Raw genomic sequence first — 10,812 nt, forward strand, 5'->3', positions numbered from 1 at the left:
CTCTCTCTCTCTCTCTCTCTCTCTCTCCTCTATCTATCTCTATCTCTATCTCTGTATATCTATATCTATCTGTATCATCTATATCTATTAATGTATCTATCTATATCTGTATCTATATATCTATGTCATTTATATCTATATCATGTATATCTATATCTATTTTCAGATGAGTGCCATAGAGAAAAATAAAAATAAAGCAGGGAAAGAAGATGGAGGGCTGTGTGTGGGGGGGTGTTGCTATTTTGAAAAGTGTGGGCAGGGAAGGCCTTGTAGGGAAGGTGACATTTGAGCAGAGGCCTGATTTTGGGTGGGGCGGGGGGCATGGGGATGTCTATGGGTGTCAATCTGTAGGCACATATATATGTGTGTGTGTTTGTGAGTGGCCAAGGTATTGAACTAAAATTGTTTCTTTATTTAATTAGTGTCCTTTGTGATTTATTTCCAAAGTAATACTACCTGACCAATTTGAATAAGCATAAGACCTGATTTTACTTTGATTAAATGGTTGATTGATGCATTTATGTTAAGCATCACATCTGTGACAGACTTGTACCTCTTTTTCAGGGATACCTGCCATGAACTCTTAGGTCATGTCCCCCTTTTTGCTGAACCTAGTTTTGCACAATTCTCCCAAGAGATTGGCCTGGCGTCACTTGGAGCTTCAGAGGAGGCTATTCAAAAACTGGCAACGGTATAAATCTGGAACTAGCTGTCTAGATCAGTAATTCTTACTGGGTGGGATGTGAATATTTGCATAATTTAAAAATGTGTATTCAAGATGGCCATTATAAGATGTTTCTTTGTTCATATTTAGTTTAGTTTAAATAATTTAAAGAACATTAAAGGAGGCTGTACATTTTAATGTTTATCAACGGGAGACATGAGCTTAAGAAAAGGCAGAGAAACACTTGAGTACAATAATGTTAATAGTTTGTGTATGTTCTTTTTTCAGTAAGACTGATACATTCCTTAAAAATGGTACTAAAAAAATATATATTTTTAAAAGATTTTATTGGGGAATTGGTGAAGGGGAACAGTGTTGGGGAATTGGGGAAGGGAAACAGCCTAGTTGTTGTCCTTCAATCTTAGTTGTGGAGGGCACAGCTAAGCTCAGCTCCAATTCCAGTTGCCATCTGGCCGCCCATTGGCAGCTCGCGGCTGCCCAGCTCAAGGTGCTGTGTTCAATCTTAGTTGCTGGTGGGCATAGCCCACCATCCCATGTGGGAGTCAAACCGGAAACCTTGTTGTTAGGAGCATGTGCTCTCACCAGCTGAGCCATCCTGCCACCTGTTGGCAGTTCAGCAGCAGCTCAGCGCAGGCTCAGCTCACTGGCCCATGTGAGAATTGAACCGGCGACCCTATTGCTCAGAGCTCGCACTCTTCAACAACTGAGCCACTTGGCCGGCCCCTAAAAATATTTTTGGGCAGTATGTACAAAGCACCATGCTGGAAATACAAAGATGAGGAAGGCCTGGTACCTGCCTTCAAGGAACTGATATACTACTTGAGGAGACAGTTCTGTTAGAATAAGATGAAGGTGATAGAGAAGTTCAGGCAGAGTGCGCTGGGAGTGCAGAGAGCTGCTTGGGAAGGTTTCATGGAAGAGGAACATCTGGACTAGCCCAGGAAAGATGAGACATGTTTTCAAGAAAGGAGGAAGGGCACCTTGGGACAAGGGCACACAAGGAAAGACAAGGAGATGCTTCGTGTGTCTGGGGAAACAATAAGAATAGAAGCTGGAGCAGAGTGTGTGAGGGTGGGGTGGTGGTGTGAAATGGGCTCAACGGTTAGAACAGTGCTTCTCAAATTGTGGTTTGGGGACCATGGGGGTCCCTGAGACTCTTTCATGCGGTCAAAATCATGCGTAGGTAAAAGATCTATTGGAAGTGCGAAGTGGATGTAACAGACAGAGTTCGCTGATATGGTTTCACAGTCCACATTGCAGCTGAAATGTGAGAAACTTCCACTTTGAGTTTTGATGTAGTGTCAAAGAAGAACATCCACAATTATCTGAAAAGGCTATTACAATATTCAATCCTTTTACAACTACTTATCTGTGTGAGGCTGAATTTTCTTCATATACTTTAACCATATATGTTAGCCATTATTATTACTACTAATAATTGACAACCTGTTAGGTGACAGGTGCTATTCTAAGCATACAGGATGTAAAACTAAAAATAAACAAACAACCCCCCCCCTCAAAATGACAAAAATTCCTGTTTTCATAGAGCTTATATTACAATGGGGGTGGAGGGTATACATAATAAGCAAATTTATTGCAACAGGTTAGATACAGAAGCAGATATGAGAATCCATCTGTTTTCCAGCCCAACATTAAATAATATCTAGCCAGACATTAAAAAGATTCACAACAATGTAAAACAATGCTGCTTTTTTTCACATTTTTTTGTTTTGTACAATATAGTTACTTTTCATTAAAATGTTACTTATGTTACCATAAAATGGTTTATTATATTTTAAAATTTATTAGTAAACATTTACCTTTTTTTGTTTTAATTTTTAATATGGTAAATACAACTAGCCATAACCCACATAAATAAAAGGCCTTTGGGGTCCTCAGTAATTATTAAGAGTATGAATATATAAAGGTCCTGGGAACAAAAGTCTGTGAAGTGCTGACTTAGAATGAGGCCAGATCGTAGAAATATTGTGAGCTAGTCTGGGAGTCTTGGACTTTATTCCAGGGTACTTTGGGTCATGAAGAGTGGTCATGTGTTTTAAATTGAGTCATTCAGGATGTGAAAGTAACATTGATATCCTTTTGCAGTGCTACTTTTTCACTGTGGAGTTTGGTCTGTGCAAACAAGACGGGCAGCTAAGAGTCTTTGGTGCAGGCTTACTTTCTTCTATCAGTGAACTCAAAGTAAGAGTTGTAAATATTTGCACATAACTATATTCACTTACTAATTGGTACAGCCTGAAATAGCTTTTGGATTTGAACAAGAGCTTACTATGGAAGATATTTAGGATGGCAGTAAACATTACTTAAGAGATACTTTTCTTGATTTTCCAAGTTTTCAGACATCTATCTATCTATCTATTTATCTATCCACCCACCCATTTATCAGTCATCTATCTATATCTTTTAAATAAAAAAATATTTTAAAGCTTGTGCTTGCAAATTCTTGCTGTTTCCTCACTATTTTTGGTGTGCTAGCAATAACTGCTAGGGAGTTTTTTGAGATTTATTAATTAGCCAATAAAGGAATAAACTTAGGTTTGTTGAGTGATGGATGTGTATGAAATACTGTCTGAGGCACTCTCTTGCTCTCAAGGAGCTGAGCACCTGGTGGTGGGTACAAGTCAGGCAAAGGAACAACTAGTGCATGTGGGAAATAGGTGCCATAATGCAGGAATAAGGAAATAAAGATCCTTGGGTGCCTCCTACATGAAGAAGAGGGTTAGAACAATCAAGATGATCTTGGGGGCATTTCTGAAGGACAGCAAGCCATTTGTTTTGCTAGAGAATATTATGGGTTAAGTAGAACTATAGGAATTGAGGGTGGAATTGCAGGTTGGGGCCATTGCATTACTTATTCGGAGGTGTGGTGATTCTGGCACTGTGTGTTGAATGCGATCAATGAAAATGGATAGTATTCTTTGATTCACTGACTCTTTGTCCTCTAGCATGCACTTTCTGGACATGCCAAAGTAAAGCCCTTTGACCCCAAGATTACCTGCAAACAGGAATGCCTTATCACCACTTTTCAGGATGTCTACTTTGTATCTGAAAGCTTTGAAGATGCAAAGGAGAAGATGAGGTAAAGTATATCTTCCTCATGTCTTAACTTTCCTCTGTGAAAGACCCAATAATGGTATGAAATCACAGAAGTAAGCAACTGGATAATTAGAAGCCTACTAGGTGCCTTCTGCCTGTAACACATCTCCCTTTCACTACAAATATTTAGAGTATGTTGTTTATAATGATGTTTGGTAGTTGCAAATATGAGTCAGATACATTGACAAATTGGTTTCTTCCCATTTCTCCCATCCAGAGAGCTTATAATCTAATAGAAAAAACAAACTATACACAAATTACTGTATAACAAAGTAGAATGCTTTAGAGGAGGTACATATGAAACAGTGTTCAGCATTTTACACAGGAGCCATTCAGTTCAGCTAGGGGAACAGGGAAAGTTTAATGGCATTGTACAATAGAAGGGACTTGAAGGATAGGTAGCATTTAGATAAGTTATAGGCTAAGGGACAGCATGAAAAGGTAAGGAGATGGAAAAATATAGGAGACATATGTGATGTAATTAAAGCTTTGCTTTAACTATGAATCAGCTAAGTGTGTTGTTAAGAAAGGAGGATATTGGAGGCAGAGAAACTACTTAGATTCCTACAATACTTCAAGTGAAAATAAAAACCGGAACTAAGATAGAGATTGTAGGAAAGGAAACGATAGAAGCAGAATCAACAAAACAACATTTGGGGAAGGGGTCATGAGGTCATATTGTGACAATGGAGACATATAGGGGTTGAAGACATGCTCCTTGTCTTCCAGGGATTTTCCATTAGTTGGGGAGTTAAGCCGTGTATAGAGCCAGATAACAATACCAGAAGGGCTTCCACTAGTACCTATGGTACCTTTGTGCCAACTAGAAGAGAGGGCCCCCTGGGTAGACTAGGTGGATTGCAAGCTGGATTTCAGCCGCTGCTCATGCAAAATTGTTCTTAGCTGCACAATCATTCCTAGGGGTCCTGAACACAATTGTTCTTGGGGATGTGCCAAATGGGAGGTTCAAAATTTGACTTGATAAAGAAGGTAGAACTTTCATGCTTGAAGAAAGCATAGAATTTAGGTCATTTGAGAGAGGCTAGAGGAACACATTCTAAACAGAAAGAATGGACAGGTGCAAGAGGCAGGACTGTTCTTGGCCTATCTCTGTGTGTGTATGTGTGTGTGTGTGTGTGTGTGTGTGTGTGTGTGTGTGTGTAGTTATGGAAATCACAATTGAGGGGTTCATTATAATGTGATGCTGTCATTCTCTACTGATAAAGCTACTGTGGTAGGTCTCTTTACTATAGTTAAGAGATGTACAAAGTAAGAAATTGTTAACAAAGCCCTCTGCAGGATCTTGCCCTGGCAATGCAGGACAGATGTATCCATGACTACTTTACCTTTTCTACCTGTGTGGGATGCCCAGGGGCCTCTGCACATGCAGTGCAGGGAAGTAGGTCAGGTGGGTTGCATGAACATCTAATGAAGATTGGCCTTTTGTCTGGTGTGTGAAATAGGTTTGCAGTTATTTATTTTGTTTTCATCATTTCCCCCTCGAAAATTGACTGTCCTTTATTTGATGTTGTTTTCTTTTTTAATAGAGAATTCACCAAAACAATTAAGCGCCCTTTTGGAGTGAAGTATAATCCGTATACACGGAGTATTCAGATCTTGAAGGACATCAAGAGCATAACCAGCGCCGTGAATGAGCTGCGCCATGACCTTGACATTGTCAGTGATGCCCTTGCGAAGGTCAGCAGGCGGCCGAGCATCTGACAGTTGCCAGTCTTAATCCTGAGAGCATCTGAGCATCAATTCAGAGGCCTGTGGGCCAACTCTTGCTTTTCCTGAAGGCTTGGTCATGGAGAAACGGCAGCTAAATTATATTTTCTATTCTTGTCTTTGAAAATTTGTACCTGGATACTCTAGCCACCACTTATTATTATTATTATTATTATTATTATTATTTGGTAACAACTTTAGTAAAATATGATTCACATACCATAAAATTCACTGACCACCCTTTTTTTTTTTTCTTATAGACAGAGGTTGCTTGACCCAACAGATAGATCTAGTCCCAGTCTGATTCTATTTTCCCCGGTCCATGTTGAGTAAAATGACCTTCCTGATCACTTCAAATATCTGGATGGGTGTTATGGAGCTGGTCTATACTGTTACCTAAGATCCTCTTATTTCTAAAGTATCTTATTACTGAATTTTCACCAAGCTCAATCACATTCACACCCATAAACTTAATAGGTGACCAGCTGCTAGCATGAGAAAAAGTATAAAGGCCTTTGCCCATGAAGCATACTTAGTAAAGAACAAGTAGTTTAGTTTCAAGTATAGTGTCTTATAGGGAAATAGGAGTAGCTAAATCTGGAAAGATTGCTTGGGAAATAATCCTTATGACCAGACTAAAAATTTGGGACTTTGTTTTGTAGGCACTAGGGAGCCGCTTCCCAAGTGACCATCCCACTTGAAACTCTTTCCATTCTATGGCATTGCATGATGCTGGTTTTGTTTTAGATGATCTGTCCTACTCATGGAACCAAGGGAACTTGGTGGGTGTACCACTTGCATGGCCCTGAACTAAGACATGCAGCCCCAGGTATCGTGATGTGATTGTCCTCAGGTTAGCAGGAGACAGTGTTGTCTGAGGGAGAGTTCAAACTGAGACAGGGGAGGAAAGCACAAAGTTAAAGTTGGAAAAGCAGTGTTGAGCACTTTATTTCCAAGGTAGAAGGTGAGACCATCAATAGGAAGGCGAGTCATGAGGGTAGAGGGTTGGGAAACAGGGAGGAAACAGAATGTAACAAAGGCTGGGAAGAACATGTTAGGACCGACACTGTAATACTGGAAGGGTTGTGAGATTGGTTTTTATGTGGTGTCAGCTGTGTAGCACAGGGAGCAGGGCCTGATATAAATGGGTGAAGCTGGACTCCCAAATACATGCTGTGTCTCTTTAATTTGCTCCTTTCTTCCCCTCTACCCACTAAAGGGAGGTTTTCCTCAAGTGCGTCTTTCGCCTTCTCTTCCTGCTACCTCTTAATGGGAATAGTCACATCCATTTCTTCAATCCTTATTTTGTATTACTCTCATATTTGCAGTTCTAACACTGACATGTTTCTTGAAATTTTGCCTCTTTAATTCCAGCTGAACGCTGGATATTTTCATCTAGATGTCCCATAAGTTAGGCCAATGTTGTACAACTTTTTGTAGCACCATTCACATAGAATGAAATGTGTTATGTAACGTGGCTGCCCTACCAAGTATCTCAAACTCAACAGGACCAAAAAGAAACTAAGAATCGCCTGAATATTATACCCCAACAGCTTCCTCTCCCAGTGATCTCATTTCTATTAATGCTATTTTAAGGGTCATATTTTCAGCCAATTTTCCATTCCTAAGAAACTGTGTTCTTATCTTTTCACATTAGTAGTCTAATTCTATATCATTTAACATGTTTTATTTCAACAGACTGCTAGATCTTTTAATCCTTTTTAGACCTCAAAAGAAATTTTAAAAACCTTTCTAAAACTTACTTTCATTTTATGTCCTATTAAGAAATAGAATTGGGAAAAGTAATTCATGCTATATCCCATATTTACATTACTTATAAATTTTAATAGCTGATTAACCATTAAATATACATTTGATAGTAAATAGATCTAAGTCAGTTACTCTAAAAAACATTTGAAATATTCATTGACTAGTTTACCATTAATGTATTTGGTTACAAGGAAATCTATTGTAAAATAACCATGATAGATAGTAAATAACAGCAAATTATGCATACTGTATCTGGTTATTTTCATACAACTCTGATCATGGTGAAGAATCATAGTTATTGAATTTTAAAATGATGGTGTTTAAAATCACTCTGTGACTAAATGTTTAAAGGCACAACCATTATAATTCACAGCTTCAGAATAATGGAAATACTTAATGATTGATTTCAGTTCTTCTAACCTCTGGATTTGTGATATTTGATATTAGAGACTCTTAAGAGTCCTGAGAGTCTTAGAATTTTCATACATTTTAAATGTATAGCTTCAAAGAATCTAGGAATATGTTAATAGTTACTCAAATATGAGAACAGAATTGAGCCAAAAGTTTGGTTCATAGTTCTTAATCAGTGAGTTGTTACTCAAAGACATAGATAGTATTTTCCTGACTTTTTGAAGAAAGCTCCCAAAAGCTGGTCATCAGAATGCCTACATTTCTTAATCTGCCTATGTTTTCATTCATAATTATACAGTAGTAATGAACCACGAAAATGTACAGAATTAGAGTTAATTTTTAAGTTGACTTCCAAATTGAAAAAAAAATCCTGGAATTCTTTGAAGAACATATAATAGAATTCATATATTAATTTCTAGGAAATGTATAAATATACTGTGGTCTATTTCAGTCTAGTCTTTGTATGATGTAATATGCATTTATGATTTGCAAGGTTGTTATTCAACTGGATAATAAATGGACACAAAATTCATGTCCTCAACAAGCATTTATTTATTTTTGTCAAACATATTAAAAACTGATTTAAATGTATATTAGCAATTGTATTAGTTTAAGAAATCTATCACATCCTTACACTTCTTAAAAAGTCTATGAATATGTGAGATAAAGGAAGCCAAACACACCTAGAATCTAGTAACCACTTTTTGAAATTCTTAGTAAAGTGGCATTCTGGTGTTCCTCATCTGTAAAAGGAGCTAAATTTATTTCCCTGGTTCATTGGAGGAATTATGTTGTGAGAAGACTTGTGAAAAGAAACATAGTATCCATATGGAAAGAATCATTAATATAATCACTCTCTTAATCGGAGATCTTCCATAGCTTCTGGATAATTTTATCTCCCTCTGGAGGGAATTAACTTTTACCTCTAGCAGGAAATATAATGGCATGGAAAGGTCTTAGTCCCGTTAGGGATTAAGCCAATTTAAGCTGAGCTTCAGTCTTTGTGAGGGCTAGTTTATTTCCAGTTCACCTCTTAGGGTAGGGCCTTTGAGGGATCCCAAACGAAAGCTATGGACATGTCCCAGGGCTTCCCCTTGTGGACCCTGGACTCCTACTTTTGTCTCCTCTTTCATTCTCATTCCCTCCACCCCCTGCAAGATTGCTAAAGTACTGTTCAGCTTCTCAGCTTCTCAGTTGCTGCTTTCAGCCCAGTTTCTTCGCTTCCAACTCACTGCTTGCTAATTAGCAAATGCTTCAAGCAGAAAAGATGTGCCAAATATAATCTCTCAGCTTCCAGATATTGGCCCTTTAAGTTCTGGCTGCTTTGATAGTTCTCCAGTGACTTGAAACAGATTTTAAAAATATTTTCCCCAGCTTTTCTAGTTGTTTTGATGAGAGAGTTGGTCTGCAGCTAGCTAATCTGCTCTTATCAAAAGCAGAAATCTGACCTTGGAATAAATCATTTAACTTTTTGGAACCTCAGTTTTCTCATCTACAAGGTAATTATGATTTTAACAATACTAATCATACCAGTAATATTGAGAGGGTCAAATAAGATAACCTAATGGAATAAATTTCCTAACCTGTATGGTCTAGAGATAGAGTCTGTATGGCCCCAAAATACTTTATATTTTCCTTTATGGGGATACAAGGCATCTGAAAGTGATACCCTCAAATAGTTTAAATCTAGGCCCATTCAAGAACCGCAACTCAACCAGGCTGCTCATGGAAAGAGCTAGTGAGTAGCATGTACATAGCTGAAATAGTTGCAACATCTCAACACTTCCAAGAAATTGTATTAAGGAATATAACATAATAATATAACTAAGTTAGCTAAAGCATTGCTGCATGTATATTCAAGGAGTGAAATCTCCCAGACCTTCTCTCTATTAAAACAGGCTCTGTGGGTAGTTCTTCCTTGCTCCTTGGGGTGAAATCTCAGGTCCCGGCCTTGAATTTTCTGCTCACTCTCAGTCCCTAGCTTTTAATATCTCTCTTTAGATGTCTCTCTTTCTCTCTCTTCAGTATTTTAAAAGTTCAGTCTTATGTAACAGTTGAAAACATTAAACTTTATCTAAGTTTAACATTTTTCTTCTCTAGAACTGAGAAAGCGTGTGCTTAGCTTCTTTATTTTCTTGCTCCTCCTTCCTCACCTACTTAATGCCTCTGACTCCTCCAGGGTTTGGAAATGGTGGCAGAAAAGAGAGGTAAGGAGTAGAAAGTTCTTTCTGGTCTGATACTGCTGTGAGTAGGCACCGTGCTTTCTGTACTTGGTAAGTATTTAATGCTGACTCATTCTCCATGGGTGTTTTGGAAGACCTCCCCACCTTCTTATTTCTTGGGATCTCTTGAAATGGGTAAATGTACCTCTCTGGGGTGTTGAATTCATCTCCCTCAGCCTCTTAAGAATCTCGTGGTCAAGTCTCTTGGGGTGTCACTTCACCCCTCCAGAGTTCCTTTGGATGGGGTCTAAGACCATCCCACTGGCCAAGTTGCTCATGCATGGGAAACACATGGAAGATACTCAGACATTCTTTGTCATGAAAAACTGGGCATGGAAGATCTCCCCAAAGCATCAATCTTTCTTGCTCAACTATCAGAGCAGTGATCTGAATAAAAGCTATTGGATTTCTCAGCATGAATTGGACAGCAGCCTGACTGGTGGGATACACACCAAGCTCTCTAAGTAGGCCAGCTGCAGCATGCTTTTCCTTAGACATGAGATGGGTGGGACTTACCAGCATATTGACAATTATTGCCACATATCCTATCAGAATTCTCTCTCAGCCTCTCTAACCTGTTTCATAGACTGGAAATCATACCCTGGTTTCTAGACAGCTTCACAAGTTATTTTTGGTGGTCTCGTACCTCATTTTATAATGCGGGTGTACTGGCACTTAGTGTCTTGGGGTCTCAGCCAAACCGAGACTGGTAGGGTCCCATGTTTACGTCCTATTACACATGCTGGAAGGGAATGGTCAGAACAAAAAAGGCCACTCTTATAAAACAATCAGCAAACATGGTATAATTTTTGCACATCAAGGCCTCCTGAGAACGAAGAGCTGCTTTGCCTCCGTAAGTTTGTGTTGTTCTTAGCATGG

General features: G+C 38.7%; 1 protein-coding gene across 1 annotated transcript in view; it reads left to right on the forward strand.

The window, feature by feature from the left end:
• TPH1 (tryptophan hydroxylase 1) overlaps nucleotides 1–8,161 on the forward strand; it is a 23,183-nt gene extending 15,022 nt beyond the window's left edge. The window contains exons 9-12 of the mRNA XM_019652528.1: nucleotides 565–691; nucleotides 2,792–2,887; nucleotides 3,652–3,785; nucleotides 5,350–8,161. Of these exons, the coding sequence (XP_019508073.1) occupies nucleotides 565–691; nucleotides 2,792–2,887; nucleotides 3,652–3,785; nucleotides 5,350–5,524 (532 nt within the window). The 3' untranslated portion in view covers nucleotides 5,525–8,161. The remainder of the gene's footprint in view (nucleotides 1–564; nucleotides 692–2,791; nucleotides 2,888–3,651; nucleotides 3,786–5,349) is intronic.
• The last annotated feature ends 2,651 nt before the right edge of the window (nucleotides 8,162–10,812 follow it).

The sequence above is a fragment of the Hipposideros armiger genome, unplaced genomic scaffold (assembly GCF_001890085.2).
Source record: "Hipposideros armiger isolate ML-2016 unplaced genomic scaffold, ASM189008v1 scaffold_181, whole genome shotgun sequence".
Classification (NCBI taxonomy): Eukaryota; Metazoa; Chordata; class Mammalia; order Chiroptera; family Hipposideridae; genus Hipposideros; species Hipposideros armiger.